The following is a 16,863-nucleotide window of genomic DNA, read 5'->3' on the forward strand; positions in this document are numbered from 1 at the left end:
CTCAGCCAATTCTGGATCCAATCTGCCAAATTTCCTTTGATCCCATCAGCTCCTACCTTCGTTACCATCTCCCTTATGGAACCTTGTCAAAAGCCCTGAAGTCCAAGACTGTCAAATGCATTTTATTGCCCTCATCTACACACCTGGTTACCTCTGAAAAGTTCAAACAAGTTGGTCAGATTGACCTCCTAATAAAGCCACGTGACTGTTCTTGATTAATCCCTGCCTCTCCAAATGCAGATTAATTCCATTTCTCAGAATTGCTTCTAATAGTTTCTCCACTATGGCTGTTAGACTGATTAGCCTGCAGTTTCCTGGTTTATCCCTTCTTGAATAATGGTCCCTCCAGTCCTCTCCTATGCCATGGCAGAACTGACGTGGAGATGCTGGCGTTGGACTGGGGTAAACACAGCAAGAAGTCTGACAACACCAGGTTTAAGTCCAAGCAATTTATTTGATAGCAAACTCACAAGTTTGAGGTTTGCCTCTTCGTCAGGTGAATGGAGAGTACTGGCCTCAGGCAGAGCATATAACTGCACAGTTTACAGATTACTGATTAGAATGCGAATCTTTACAACTAGCCTGCTGTTCAAGTCTTAAAGTGGCTAACAACGTGAGTGGAAGAAGCTTTGAGCACAGGTTAAAGAGATGTGTATTGTCTCCAGACAGTACAGTAAGGGAGGTTTTGCAAACCTAGGAATGGAAAATTGCCGGCACCCCTGCTATTTCCCCTTTCTTCACTCAACAACCTGGGATATATTTCATCCAGACCTGGAGATTTACTTACTTTTAAGCCTGCTAGACCATGCAGAACCTCCTTTATATTAATTTCTTTAATTTTATCTCAGTCCTTCTCCCTGATTTCTGAACTCAAATTGTCTCTCCCTCACTAATGAGCACCAATATAAATTATTCATTTAGATCTCTACCCATGACCTCCAGCTCCATACACAAATTACCACTACAGTCCTTAATGGGCCCTACTCTTTCCTTAGCTATCCTTTTAAACTTAATGTACTTGTAAAACAACTTAGGATTTTCATTTATTCTACCTGCTAGAATTGTTTCATATCCTCTTTTTGCACTGCTAATTTCCTTTTCAAGTTCCCTCGTGCACATTTATACTCCTCTAGGTCTTCTGCTGTTGAGCCTCAACGTCAGCCATAAGCCTCCCCTTTTTTCTATCCAATGCTGTATACCTGATATCTAGGCTTACTGGATTTGTTGGTCCACCCTTTTTCTATATTTGAACATGTTGCCCTGTATTCTCCCCATTTCCTTCATGAATACTTCAGATTTACCTAAAAGTGTCTGTTCCCAATCCAAATCATCTCGTCTTATTTAAAATCAGCCTTCTCCTGGTTTAGAACTTTGATTTCTGGTCCACCCTTGTCCCTTTCCATAACAATCTTAAATCTAATGTATGATTGCTGTCTGCAACATGCTCTTCCACTTGTACTTCAAGTATTTGACCGGCTTTGATACCCAAATTAGGTCCAGGACCTCCCCCTCTCTTGTAGAACCTTCTATTTATTGCTTTAAAAATGCCTTGAATTGCTTAACTCATGTGATGGAAGCAAGTCTCCCAGACACTGGCTTTAAACCTTTGACATGGTCTTTGAGAAAAATTTAAAGGAAAATGTCGAACACCACCAGGAAATCTTTACTGCGTTCTTCAACTTGACTAACGCATTTGACTCAATAAATAATGAGGTTCTGCAGATTGTGCTCCAAAATATACAATGTCTATTGCAACCATGAGTGAAGATCTGAAATAGACACCTTCAAAATACAGACCAGTGTCAAGCATGGCTGTACGACAGCCCCATTTATCACAATCTACTTGAGAGTGGCATTTCGCAAAGATCAACTTGCCCTCTGCTATGAGTATTGAATACCACTAAGAAACTAATCTTAACAGTTTCAGTGACAAAAACTGATACCATGGACATATGTGATCCACAGCTTGCAGATGACCGCCCACACTACATGCCACTCCCTCTTCAATTCTGCACACAAGAGCCTCAACCTGAAACAAAATTTACCTGGTCAACCAAATATTCCACCTCCCATATAAGTTGAGGGAAGAGATTCTGGGATATGTTCAGCACTTCTCATATCTTGGCAGTTACCTCTCAAAATAGGACTATTGACAAGGAAATCCAACACTAGATCAGTTGGGCCAGCTCAAACTAAAGCAGCAAGTGTTTGATAACAAAGTCATCCCGCAAGTTAACAAAAAGCAGTTATCACCAGACCTAGACTATCAGCACACGTAAGCAAGAGCATTAGAGGAATTCTATCAGCAACATCTACCAGATTCTAATGAAGCACCATTGTACAAACTTTAGTGTCCTTCTGGAAACTAAATCTACAAACATTCAGGCAAACCCCAGCAAAATTAAGTGGTAATAGTTAATTGTTTCTTTCTGGAGAGGGTCATTATTACCTGGCACTTGTGTGGCACAAATGTTTCTTACCACTTATTGGCACAAGGCTGAATACAGTCCAGGTTTGGTGCATTTGGCCATGGAAGCTTTGGAGAGTGCGCAAAGAAGGTTCACCAGGATTTGCCTTGCCTCAAGGATGTTGGCTAGGAGCAGAGGTTGAATAAACCAGGATTTGTTTCATTGGAGAACGATGGCTGAGGGGAGACCTGATAGAGATCTACAAAATTACAAGGGGCGTAGACAGGGTGGACTGTCAGAGGCTTTTCTCCAGAGTGCAACTGTCAATTGCAAGGGTGCATATGTTCAAACTGAGAAGGGAAAAGTTTAAGGGAGATGTGAGGGGGAAGTTTTTCCCTAGAGACTTGTGGGTGCCTGAATGTGCTGCCAGAGGAAGTGGTGGAAGCAGGCACATTAGCAACATTAAGAGGCATTTGGGTGGGTACACGAATAGGAAGGGTAGCAGAAAATGCACTAAGGAGAGAGGTTTTTTTTTCTAAATTGGGGCATCATAATTGGCACAGACTCGGAGAGCCAAAGAGCTTGTTGCTGTGGTGTTCTTTCAACTGTTTCAGTACCTGAAGAGTTGAGAACGGTGCTGGACATTCATCAGCAAACATTGCCATAAGGTGAAAAATGGTAGAAGGAAGGTAACCAATGAAGCAGCTGGAAATAGTTGGATTAGTGCACTCCCCTGGGGAATTCCTACAGTGATGTTCTGGAACTGAAATATTTGACCTCCAGCAACTGCAACCGTCTTCCTTTGTGCTGGGTATACCTCCAGTGGAGTGCCCCCCCAATTCTTGCTAGGGCTCCTGGATGCCATACTTTGGTTAAACGTTGCCTTGATGCCAAGGGCAGTAACTCTCACCTCATAGCTAACTTGACATGAATGTTTGTAAGGACTATCTAATTGTCATCTAAAGATTTTCACTAATCGGCAAGATTAATAACCTGACACACATTAAACCTAGAGTAGCAACTTTCTTCCTGTCACTCCTCCATAAAAAGTCAAATGTATCTGATGAACTCAATGCTGTCACCCATGGTACCATATTTAAAAAACAGATTAGCATGTGTTGTATTTTCTGACACCTAGCCTAGAAAGTAAAGCTGGCTTGCTTTCATGTCATTTTGTGACACAGTAATTCTCCAATAGTTGTATATGAATAGCAGCATACATAATGTGCAGCACAGAATATATGAATTGCATAGTGTGCATCATAAAACAGGTTCTAAACAATTCAGACAGTTATTACTGAATTCATGTAAGCATACTATTCATAGGGCCTAGGAGTTCAAAGTCCAGAGTTAGCATTTAAAAACCGATCAGTAAAGATGTTTAGAAGAACTTTTATTTTTAGAAGTCAAAAATGTTGAACCTATGCAAGTAGGGAAAGCTACTGAAGCAGTTGTATCAATTTGCTTTAGTCATACAGGTGCTTTTCAGAAGGAAGAGTCAATTGTAGGATTAGAATGCAGAAGATGAAATAGAGATCAATCCAAGCAGCATGGATTTTAGAGCTAGTTTTTAAAAACCTATTGTATTTCTTTTAATTTGGACTACAGCCGTTGATTGCTTTCTCAAAACATTAGGTATTGTGTTATTCAAAACAAAGTATGAAGATTAATTCAAGCTAATAAATAGCTAACGCACCAACATTTGCACAAGAGCATAGGAATTAGGAGTAGGCCACTTGGCTCCTCAAGCTTGCTCTACTATTGACTAAGATCACAGCTGATCTGATTGTAACCCGAACTGTACATTTCTGTCAAACCCCTAGTTAACCAAGAATCTATCTAGCTCTGCCTTTAAAAATATTCAAAGATTCAGCTTCTGTTGCCTTTTGAGGAAGTGTTCCAGAGACTCCTGGCACTCAAAAATTCTCCTCATTTCCATATTAAATTAGTGACCCCTTATTTTTAAAGGGTGACCACTAGTTCTAGATTCTCCAACAAGTGGAAACAAGTGTCAATACCCAAGGACCTTAAAAGTTTCAATCAAATTGCTTCTTACTCTAAACTCTAGTATAGACAGAATTAACCTCTCCAGCTTTTCCTCAGACAACCCACCTCATTCCTGGTATTAATCTAGTAAAAAATTTCCCAGAACTGTTTCTAATGCATTTATATTTTTCCTTAGATAGAGACAAGTACTTGTCAAAACACTCCAAATGTGGTCTCACCAACGCCCTGTACAACAGAAGCATAATCTCCTTACTTTTGTAATCAATTCCCCTCACAATAAAGGATAACTTTCTATTAGCTTTGCTAATTACTTGCTGTGCCTCCATACTAGCCTTTTGTATTCATACACCAGGGCATTCAGACCCTTCGGCATCTCAGCACGACAATCACTCATCATTTCGACAATAAGCTTTTTAATTCATGCTGCCAAGATGGACAATTTTACATTTTTCAATGTTATATATCATTTGTCAGTTCTATGCTCACTCAGTTAACCTCTTTCCCTTGTTAGCCTTCTTGCATCCTCTTCACAATTTACTTTCCTACCTATCTTGGTGCTGTCAGCAAATTTAACAACTGTATCTTCAGTCCCTTCACCCAAGTTATTTACATAAACTGGAAAGTTGAGGCCTCAGCACTGATCCCTGCGGTCACATCCTGCCAACCAGAAAAGATTTATTTATGCCAACTGTTTCTTGTTGGCTAGCCAATTTTCAAGCCATCGTAACCCTTACACCATGAGGTTTTATTTTCCACAATAACCTTTGATGTGGTACCTTATCAAATGCTCTCTGGAAATCCACCTGTTCTTCTTCACCCTCAGCACATTTAATTCATTCAAAAACTTCAATTTCCCTTTCACAAAACCATGTTGACTGTTTTTCAAATGCCCTATAACATCTTTAATAAATGGCTAACATTTTCCCTATTACAGATGTTAGATAAACTGGCTTGTAGTTTCCTACTTTCTGAATATGTTGCATTCTTTCAATGTAATGGAATCTTCTCTGAATCTAGGAATTTTAATGCATCAACTATCTCATTACCTGTTTCTTTCAAGACCTTAGGCTGAAGTCCACCCAGACCTGAGGAATTAGAAGCCCACAGGCCCAATAATTTGCTCAATACTACTTTCCAGATGAATGTAATTTTCCTGAGTTCCTCCCTCCCATTTCCAGGATGTTACTTCTGTAGTGAAGACTGATGCAAAATACCTGCTCTAATTCATTTATCATGACCCTGGTATTCCTCCACTCTCTTCAAAATGAAAGAAGAACAGTAGCCTTCGACTAGTTAGCTTAAAAAGGTTCTGAAACTGCTCCTTCTTTGAAACCCTGATTATACCTTGCGACTTGCAAAATCATAACAGCAGCTGTTGAGAGAAATAATTAGAGCAATAATGGAATAAACACACGGTTAGTGGAAAGTGCATTTTGAAATAGCCTTCAATGTAACAGGCAAGCTTTGTGGAAAATAAAACTAGTGCTTACAACATGCAAGCAATGCACAGCTATGAATAAATGTACAATTTAAACTCTACCTTAATATTTCGGACTTCAGAATGCAACTCATGCAGAATCTTTCTTGGAGCTTCTTCTTCTTGATCTTTATGAGATAGAAACAAGGTTAGATTAAGGATTTTTCTGATTTGTTGGATAAATTCAAAACTGAAGCCATAATTTATTGTATCAAAGTAGTTCTTAAAAGTACATCAAAATTAGCAAGTTGATAAGACATTGTGACAAAGCACAAAATGGTAACTTTGGCCTATTGTTCCTATTCACATTAACACCAAATTTTAAAAACCCCTTGTTCAGACAGGGCATCGCTATCGAGGTTTGCATATACTGCCCATCTCTAATTACCTTTGAGATGGTGATGGGTGAGCCACCTTCTTGAATTGTAACAGTGCAGGTGGAGTAGGTATAATTACAAGGCTGTTAGGTAGCCAGTGAATTTATCAGTGTCCCCCAGGGGTTGTGTGTGGGGTGGGGGGTGTGGGGGTGGGGGTGGGGGTGGGGGTGGGGGGGTGGGTGTGGGGGTGGGTGTGGGGGTGGGTGTGGGGGTGGGTGTGGGGGTGGGTGTGGGGGTGGGTGTGGGGGTGGGGGTGGGGGTGGGGGTGGGGGTGGGGGTGGGGGTGGGGGTGGGGGTGGGGGTGGGGGTGGGGGTGGGGGTGGGGGTGGGGGTGGGGGTGGGGGTGGGGGTGGGGGTGGGGGTGGGGTGGGGGTGGGGGTGGGGTGGGGTGGGGGTGGGGGGTGGGTGTGGGGGTGGGTGTGGGGGTGGGTGTGGGGGTGGGTGTGGGGGTGGGTGTGGGGGTGGGTGTGGGGGTGGGTGTGGGGGTGGGTGTGGGGGTGGGTGTGGGGGTGGGTGTGGGGGTGGGTGTGGGGTGGGTGTGGGGGTGGGTGTGGGGGTGGGTGTGGGGGTGGGTGTGGGGGTGGGTGTGGGGTGGGTGTGGGGGTGGGTGTGGGGGTGGGTGTGGGGGTGGGTGTGGGGGTGGGTGTGGGGGTGGGTGTGGGGGTGGGTGTGGGGGTGGGTGTGGGGGTGGGTGTGGGGGTGGGTGTGGGGGTGGTGTGGGGGTGGGTGTGGGGGTGGGTGTGGGGGTGGGTGTGGGGGTGGGTGTGGGGGGTGGGTGTGGGGGTGGGTGTGGGGTGGGTGTGGGGGTGGGTGTGGGGGTGGGTGTGGGGGTGGGTGTGGGGGTGGGTGTGGGGGTGGGTGTGGGGGTGGGTGTGGGGGTGGGTGTGGGGGTGGGTGTGGGGGTGGGTGTGGGGGTGGGTGTGGGGGTGGGTGTGGGGGTGGGTGTGGGGGTGGGTGTGGGGGTGGGTGTGGGGGTGGGTGTGGGGGTGGGTGTGGGGGTGGGTGTGGGGGTGGGTGGGGTGGGGGTGGGGGTGGGTGGGTGGGTGTGGGGGGGTGGGTGTGGGGGTGGGTGTGGGGGTGGGTGTGGGGGTGGGTGTGGGGGTGGGTGTGGGGGTGGGTGTGGGGGTGGGTGTGGGGGTGGGTGTGGGGGTGGGGTGTGGGGGTGGGTGTGGGGTGGGTGTGGGGGTGGGTGTGGGGGTGGGTGTGGGGGTGGGTGTGGGGGGTGGGTGTGGGGGTGGGTGTGGGGGTGGGTGTGGGGGTGGGTGTGGGGGTGGGTGTGGGGGTGGGTGTGGGGGTGGGTGTGGGGGTGGGTGTGGGGGTGGGTGTGGGGGTGGGTGTGGGGGTGGGTGTGGGGGTGGGTGTGGGGGTGGGTGTGGGGGTGGGTGTGGGGGTGGGTGTGGGGGTGGGTGTGGGGGTGGGTGTGGGGGTGGGTGTGGGGGTGGGTGTGGGGGTGGGTGTGGGGGTGGGTGGGGGTGGGTGTGGGGTGGGTGTGGGGGTGGGTGTGGGGGTGGGTGTGGGGGGGGGTGGGGGTGGGTGTGGGGGTGGGTGTGGGGGGGGTTGGGGGTGGGGTGGGGGGGGGGTGGGGGTGGGGGTGGGGGTGGGGGTGGGGGTGGGGGTGGGGGTGGGGGTGGGGGGGTGGGGGTGGGGGGTGGGGGTGGGGGTGGGGGTGGGGGTGGGGGTGGGGTGTGGGGGTGGGGGTGGGGGTGGGGGTGTGGGGGTGGGGGTGTGGGTGTGGGGGTGTGGGTGTGGGGGTGTGGGTGTGGGGGTGTGGGTGTGGGGGTGTGGGTGTGGGTGTGGGGGTGTGGGTGTGGGGGTGTGGGGGTGGGGGTGTGGGGGTGTGGGGGTGTGGGTGTGGGGGTGTGGGTGTGGGGGTGTGGGGGTGTGGGTGTGGGGGTGTGGGTGTGGATTCTATGCAAAATATCTTCTTTCCTTTAACCAGCACTTGAATTCCAAAACATTTTAGAAATCACAACTAAGGCACAAGTGACCATAATTTTTTTAAGATCATAAAATTTTATGAGAATAGTTACTTCCCCATTGAAACACTTCTGGATCCAAGTTATAATTGACTTGCTTACCAGATTCATTATTCAAAGCTTGATCCAGATATTTAGTTTCGTTTTCCAAGTTTACTGCAAGGATTCTCAACTTGGCAAAGAAATTATGTATAACATCCATTTTAGTTGGGAAATAAACTGTAAAAAGTTGTTAACAACATGGTTAAAACAAGTTTATTAGCTTCATAAGTTGACTTTACAAACAGAAGCCTAGAACTGTTCTATTACTTACTTACATAGGAATATTATGGCAAAGCTGCAGCCTGCATTTAAAGATTCAGCCATCACAATCTTATTTGAGGAACAAAATCCATTTAAATTGTCTAGTCAAAGTTTTATATACTAAAATATTCTAATATACTAAAAAATTATGTACTAAAACACTGTCAGGAAAACAGAGGTCATTAAGGGATTTATGTTGTTGAATATTAGAAAAAGATATGGATTTAAATGGGTTTAATTTTGTGGTTCTGTGCAAGAACTATACTCCAGTCAGATTGACGTTATACAAAAGGTGGTTGCATGCATGGGGCAATTGGTCAGTCAAACTGTGCTGCTATTGTGCTTGAGTTTACAGCCTAAAAAGTAAATAAAGCTTAAAGAACAAAAAAGGCTGTTGTTTAGAAACTGGGGCACATTTAGGATAGGAAGGCTTTTGTGGATGGTTAGACAGGACATATCTCTCAGCTTTATTAACAGAAAAGCCATACCATGGTGTAATGCTTAAAGTGCAGAAATCTAAAGGACTGCTAGGCAAGGAAACTAGACAAACAAAGAGAAGTTTTCAAGGAGTCTGAAGCTAAAGGGAGAGAGGAAACAGGGACTAGAACAGGATATCAGTAAAGTCACAGCTGAAAAGAACTTGGATCATGAGGCACCCGAAATCTGAAGTAATTTTAAGGCTTCTGAGATCTTACTACAGTTTGAGACATTATTTGAATTGTGGAAATTGGTGGCTAGATCAGTTAATGCAACAGCTTTTAAGACAAAGGAAATGGAAAAATTGGAGCTGGATTTGCAATGAAAACAGTTCATGGAAAGGCCTATTTGAAAGAAGATTTTAAAACATGATTTTTGGGACTGTAGTATTCCCCTCACAATAGCTAATAACATTCTATTAGCTTTCCTGATTATTTGCTCTACCTATATATTAGCCTTCTGCATTTCATGCAGGAGGACAGCTAGATCCCTCTGCAATCTCTCAATTTAGATACTTTAAAAAAATTCTTCATGCTAAAATAGACTATTTCACATTATACTCCATTTACTGGATCTTTGCTCACTTGCCTAATCACCTTTTTGTCGGCTCCTTATGTCCACTTCACAACTTACTTTACTACCTATCCTTGCGTCATTGGCAAATTTTGACATTTCTTATTTCTACCTAGACTGGATTGATTTCCAGTGCCAAAAACATTTCTCGCTACAGCACTGATCCCTTCCTTTATTAACCAAACTACAGTACCTCCTTTTCCTTTCTGTCACTGAATTCCCTAACATCCTGGAGGTTTCTATTGACCAGTAATTGAACTGGACTAGCCATATAAATACTGTGGCTACAAGAGCAGGTCAAGAGGCTGGGAATTGTGGCAAATAACTCACCTCCCGTCTACAAGGTTCAAATTAGTAGGGTGATGGAATCCTCTCCAATTATGTGCTGAATAACTCCCCACCTGATTTCCCAAAGCCTGTCCACTGACTGCAAGGTATAATCAAGAGTGTGATGGAACACCAACCACTGGCTTAAATAACACAAGAAACTCAACACCATCCATGACAAAGCATTCACTTGACTGACACCCCATCTAAGATTCACTCCCTCCATCACCAGTGTATTATCATTGCTGCAGTGCATCATGTCAATTCCTTTCCCACACTTGCAGTTTTCAGTAAGGACAGCAGACAGTGCAGATATACAACCGAATACACACCTCCCAGCCACACACATCTGGACTTGGCATTATATTGCCATTCCTTTACTGTCACTGGGTCACCAACATGGGTCTATATCCACTTGTTTAATTATATAGGCCTCGGCACAAATTCCTGGGACCACATGCTGCCAACAAGAGAAATTTCCCCTCACTTTGGCTCCAACTTAGTGGAGCCAGTAACCAATCCAGATCACAAATCATCATCCATTTCCGTGCGCTCATAGAAACAAGAAGCAGGAATAGGTCACTCAGTCCATTTATTTTGATTATAGCTAATCAAATTCAATACCGTGGTTCCCCATCCCCCCTCCCCTCCGGGTCCCTTTAGCCCCAAGATCTGTAACTAATTTCTCTTGGGGTCCATTTTGAGACTTTTTAATAATTGATACGTAGATTTACTTCGGTTGAGGTTAACGTTGGTGCAAATTCTCAGGCTAACACCAGCATTTCCCCTTCACCGACAGGCTCGCTGTTTGTTTGCAAATTTTTCTGTTTTGGTTTGGTGAAGGTCCCACAGCAAAAATCCGAAACATTCCCCGCCCAACTCCGTTTCTAGGTTTGGAAGCCATTGCACATTACGCTCAGTGTATATATCACTGAATCTGAGCATAGCCCGCCAGGATTTAGGTCCTGGGAAGCTTGTTTTGCAAGTAACCCTCAGTTCAACTGTTTCCTTTTCTATGACTGCCCTCGTTCATAATATAATAAAAAGCCAACACAGTCCCGTAAAAATCAACTGTTCACACGCAAAACGTAAGACAATAAGTCGTACCTCTTGAAACTCCCAGCGATAAAACACAACTAGTTTGAACTCAACAACCGCGACTCCAGAACCTGCTTAAATCTCGCGCCGCTAGGTTCAAAATGAGCTCGCGAGCAGTGAGCTGTTAACTGCGCATGAATCAAACCGCCCGACCGTGCTAAATGCGCATGCGTCTGTACCATCCCGCTCGACTGTTAACTCCTCAGGAACCATCCCGCCCTAGCCTGTCAACTGCGCATGCACCATTCCCGCTTGCCCATGTCAACTGCGCACGCGTGTACAATTCCGTTCGACCGTGTTAACTACGCATGCACCATCCCGCTCCTACTGTGTTAACTGCGCATGCACCATATGGTTCTGTCGTCTGTTTATTGTGCGTGCCGTGATGGGGAGATATCATTGATACCATCGATAGCGCAACCTGCTGGCTCCAAGTGGAAAGGATCGCAAAGAAGATTGTGCATATCGATTTACTGTACATGAGAACATAAGAAGTAGGAGCAGGAGTAGGCCATCTAGCCCTTCGAGACTGCCCCGCCATTCAATAAGATCGTGGCTGATCTGAAGTGGATCAGTTCGTCTTTCCCGCCTTCTCCCCATAACCCTTAATTCCCTTGTCCATCAGAAACATATCTACCCGTGACTTAAATATATTCAGCGAGGTAGCCTCCACCACTTCAATGGGCAGAGAATTCCAGAGACTCACCACCCTTTGAGTAAAGAAGTTCCTCCTCAACTCCAATTTAAACTGCGCGCTTCCCCCCCCTGATTTTGAGGCTGTGCCCTCTAGTCCTGCTATCCTTTCTAAGCGGGAAGAATCGCTCTACCTCTACCCCACCTATCCCCTTCATTATCTTATACATCTCTAAAAGATCCCCCCTCAGCCTTCTAAACTCCAACGAGTACAGACCCAGTCTGTTCAGTCTATTTTCATAGGCTAGCCCCCTCATCTCCGGTATCAGCCTAGCGAATTTTCTCTGCATTCTCTCCAAGGCCGATATATCCTTCCACAAGTGCGGCGACCAAAACTGCACACAGTACTCCAGCTGCGGCCTCACCAGTGACCTGTGCAGTTGCAGCTAGACCTCCCTGCTTTTATACTCTATCCCCCTCGTTATAAAGGCCAATATTCCATTTGTCTTCTTGATCACCTGCTGCACCTGCAGACTGGATTTTTGCGATTCGTACACAAGGACCCCCAGGTCCCTCTGCACTGTAGCATGCTGCAGCTTTTTGCCTTTTAAATAATAATCCCTCCTACTATTATTTCTACCAAAGTGGATAACCTCGCACTTGCTAACATACTACATCCGCCAGGTCCTCGCCCACTCGCTCAGCCTATCCAGATCTCTCTGTAGACTTTCCACACCCTCCACGCAATTTGCTTTTCCACTCATCTTCATGTCCTCAGCAAATTTTGTGACCCTACACTCAGCCCCCTCCAGATCATCTATGTAAATGGTAAACAGTTGAGGCCCCATCACTGATCCCTGCGGCACTCCACTGGTCACCAACTGCCAACCAGAATAGCACCCATTGATTCCAACTCTCTGCTTCCTATTAGACAGCCAATCCTCTATCCACGCTAACACCCTTACCCCCAACTCTGTGCACCCTAACCTTCTGCAGCAACCTTTTGTGAGGCACCTTATCAAACGTCTTTTGGAAATCTAAAAACACCACATCCATCGGTTCTCCTCTGTCTATCGCACTAGTCACATCCTCATAGAAATCTAATAAATTCATTAAACACGACTTCTCCTTAACGAATCTATGCTGCGTATGCTTGACCAAACCGTTCTTTTCTAGGTGCCTCTCTATTTCTTCTTTGATGACAGATTCTAGCATTTTTCCAATTACAGACATTAAACTAACCGGCCTATAATTCCCTGCCTTTTGTCTGCTACCTTTTTTAAGCAGCGGCGTAACATTAGCCATTTTCCAATCTGCTGGCACTTCCCCGGAGTCCAGTGAATTTTGATAAATAATTACAAAGGCATCCGCTATCACTTCTGCCATTTCTTTCAGAACCCTGGGATACATTCCATCCGGTCCCAGGGACTTGTCTACCTTCAATCGCGTTAGTCTATCAAGCACTACCCCTCTAGTGACAGTAATCGCATTAAGGACCTCATCTCCTACCATCCTTCTATCTTTAATATCCGGCAAACTATTTGTGTCCTCCTCCGTGAAGACCGACACAAAAACTTATTTAAGGCCCCAGTCATTACCTCATCGCCCACCGCTAAATCCCCCCTCTCATCCTCCAAGGGTCCATCATTCACTCTAGCCAGTCACCTTTATATATTTGTAAAATCTTTTACTGTCATTTTTATATTTAGAGCTAGTTTAGCTTCATACTCTATCTTTCCTTTCTTTATCACCTCCTTAGTCATTCTTTGTTGTTTTTTAAATCTTTATCTTTCCCAATCTTGTAATCGCCTACTATTTTTAGCCGCTCTGAACGCATCAGCTTTTAATTTAATACTCTATTTCCTTCGATAACCATGGCTGGTTATCCCTTCTCCTACAGTCCCTCTTTACCATGGGAATATATTTCTGCTGAGTACCGAAAAAGATCTCCTTAAAAATTCTCCACTGTTCCTCAGCCATCCTGCCAACCAATCTGCGCCCCCAATCTACATTCGCCAATTCCGTTCTCATCCAATCATACTCCCCTCTGTTCAAACAGAGGACATAGGTTCGGTACCCACTTTCTCATCTTCCATCTGCATCAGAAATTTAACATAAGAACATAAATAGGAGCAGGAGTAGGCCATCTAGCCCTTCGAGCCTGCCCCGCCATTCAATAAGATCATGGCTGATCTGTCGTGACTCAGTTCCACATTCCCGCCCTCTCCCCATAACCCTTAATCCCCTCCCTTATCAAAAACCCATCAACCCGCGTCTTAAAAATATTTAGCGAGGCAGCCTCCACCACTTCAACAGGCAGAGAATTCCAGAGATTCACCACCCTTTGAGTGAAGAAGTTCCTCCTCAACTCCATTCTAAACCGCCCCCCCTTTATCTTGAGGCTGTGCCCCTTAGTCCCACTATCCTCTCTGAGCGGGAAGAGTCTCTCCACCTCTATCCTATCCATCCCATTCATCATCTTGTATGTCTCAATGAGATCTCCCCTCATTCTTCTAAACTCTAACGAGTACAAGCCTAGTTTATTCAGCCTCTCCTCATAGCTCAACCCTCTCAACTCCGGTATCAGCCTAGTAAACCTCCTCTGCACTCCCTCCAAGGCCAAACGGCTAATGTTACACCGTTGTTTAAGAAGGGTGCCAGGCAAAAGGCGGGGAATTATAGGCCGGTTAGTTTAACGTCTGTGGTAGGTAAAATGTTAGAATCTGTCATTAAGGAGGAAATTGCGAGGCATCTTGAAGGGAATTGCTTGATAGAGCAGACGCAGCACGGTTTCATTAAAGGGAAGTCGTGTCTGACAAATTTACTGGAGTTCTATGAGGATGTGTCTAGGGCGGTGGATAGAGGAGAGCTGGTGGACGTGCTTTCTAGATTTTCAGAAGGCGTTTGACAAAGTACCTCACAAGAGGTTATTGCAGAAGGTCGAGGGACATGGAGTTGGGGGTAGGGTGTTAGCGTGGATAGAGGATTGGTTGTCAAATAGGAGGCAGAGAGTGGGGGTCAACGGGTGCTATTCGGATTGGCGGATGGTGACTAGTGGAGTGCCCCAGGGGTCGGTACTGGGGCCTCAGCTTTTTACCATTTATATAGATGATCTGGAGGAGGGAACCGAGTGTAGGGTGTCGAAATTTGCTGATGACACCAAGATTGGGGGAACGGCAAATTGTGCGGAGGGTGTGGAGAGTCTGCAGAAGGATCTAGATAGGCTGGGCGAATGGGCCAGGAAATGGCAAATGGAATTTAATGTTGGCAAGTGTGAGGTGGTCCACTTTGGTAGGAAGAATGGTAGGAAGGACTATTACTTACGGGGCGAAAAACTGCAGCAGGCGACGGTGCAGAGGGACCTCGGGGTCCTTGTGCATGAGTCGCAAAAACCCAGCTTGCAGGTGCAGCAGGTGGTCAGGAAGGCGAATGGGATGCTGGCCTTCATAGCGAGGGGGATTGAATATAAAAGTAGGGAGGTCTTGCTGCAGCTGTATAGGGCATTGGTGAGGCCGCAGCTGGAGTACTGTGTGCAGTTTTGGGCGCCACACCTGCGCAAAGATATTTTGGCCTTGGAGGGAGTGCAGAGGAGGTTTACTAGGCTGATACCGGAGTTGAGGGGGTTGAGCTATGAGGAGAGGCTGAATAAACTAGGCTTATACTCGTTAGAGTTTAGAAGAATGAGGGGAGATCTCATTGAGACGTATAAGATGATGAATGGGATGGATAGGATAGAGGTGGAGAGACTCTTCCTGCTCAAAAAAGACAGTAGGACTAGGGGGCACAGCCTCAAGATAAAAGCGGGGCGGTTTAGAACAGAGTTGAGGAGGAACTTCTTCACTCAAAGGGTGGTGAATCTCTGGAATTCTCTGCCCGTTGAAGTGGTGGAGGCTGCCTCGCTAAATATTTTTAAGACGCGGGTTGATGGGTTTTTGATAAGAGAGGGGATTAAGGGTTATGGGGAGAGGGCGGGAAAGTGGAACTGAGCAGCGACAGATCAGCCATGATCTTATTGAATGGCGGGGCAGGCTCGAAGGGCTAGATGGCCTAGTCCTGCTCCTATTTCTTATGTTCTTATGTTCTTATGTAAAATATCCTTGCGTAAGTGCGGCGACCAAAACTGCACACAGTACTCCAGCTGTGGCCTCACCAATGCCCTATACCATACTATGATCACTCGTCCCAAGAGGATCCCTCACAAGAAGATCCCTAATTCTACCTGCCTTGTTACATAGTACCAGATCTAAGATAGCTCGCTCCCTCATAGGTTCCGTTACATAGTGTTCAAGGAAACTATTCCGACATCATTCTAAGAACTCTTCCTCAAGCCCACTGCATCCGACTTGTGTCACCCAATCAATATGCAGATTAAAATCCCCCATAATTATCGCCGTTCCATGCATGTACTGTACCGTGCGTGCACCAACCCGCTCTATTGTCTGTTAACTGTGCATGCCATGATGGGGAGATATCATTGCTACCATCGACACTGCAACCTGCCGGCTCCAAGTGGAAAGGATCTCCAAGAAGATTGCGCATTGTCGATGTACTGTACTGTGCATGTGCCATCCCACTCTATCGTCTGTTAATTGCCACGTGCCCATTCCCTCTTCCCCTCATGGTCTGTTAACTGCACCTGCGCGCTTACCATCTGAAGAGCGCCAGACCTCCCATAGCATCCACTGGGATGACAGAGCTTGGCTGGACAAAAACTACCAGACAGTTCTGTTTAATTTAGGTACAATTTATGTTTTATTCTCAGGATATAGTCAGAGAATGCCCAACGTTTGGAAATTAGGTGACAACATGAGCTCCCAGTAATTATAATACTTGAATTTATATCAAAAACAGAAAATGCTGCAAATATTCCAGCAGGCCTGGCAGCATCCAAACAGGTCATAAACCTAAGATGTGAATTCTGTTTCCCTTCAACTCCAACTGCCTGTTTATTCCTGTATGCCTTAATTCAATGTCTTTTAAACATTTTTTCCCAGGAGCCACTTTTGCCAACTGGCTGACCTTTGGGATCCACACCACATTCACTTACCTTTAATAGACAAATGAGCTTGCTTGGTCCTTACAGTTTCATTCCAGTCAGGTTCACAGGACATGGGGCAATGTGTATATCAAGTGTAGAGTTCAGCCGGTTCCTTTGTGCAGTCTTCACTTTTGTGAGAACAGAAAATCCCACCTCACACATTTAGATG

The 16,863-nt window shown here is 45.9% G+C and overlaps 1 protein-coding gene across 1 annotated transcript in view; it reads right to left on the minus strand.

The window, feature by feature from the left end:
• Positions 1 to 11,107, minus strand: part of ska3 (spindle and kinetochore associated complex subunit 3) — a 40,398-nt gene extending 29,291 nt beyond the window's left edge. Inside the window, exons 1-3 of the mRNA XM_080197916.1 lie at positions 11,033 to 11,107; positions 8,348 to 8,464; positions 5,956 to 6,020 (exon numbers count right to left, since the gene is read on the minus strand). Coding sequence (XP_080054042.1) covers positions 5,956 to 6,020; positions 8,348 to 8,447 — 165 coding nt within the window. The 5' untranslated portion in view covers positions 8,448 to 8,464; positions 11,033 to 11,107. The remainder of the gene's footprint in view (positions 1 to 5,955; positions 6,021 to 8,347; positions 8,465 to 11,032) is intronic.
• Between the last annotated feature and the right edge of the window lie 5,756 nt (positions 11,108 to 16,863).

Source organism: Carcharhinus amblyrhynchos, chromosome 10 (genome assembly GCF_965287045.1).
Source record: "Carcharhinus amblyrhynchos chromosome 10, sCarAmb.v2.hapA, whole genome shotgun sequence".
Lineage (NCBI taxonomy): Eukaryota > Metazoa > Chordata > Chondrichthyes > Carcharhiniformes > Carcharhinidae > Carcharhinus > Carcharhinus amblyrhynchos.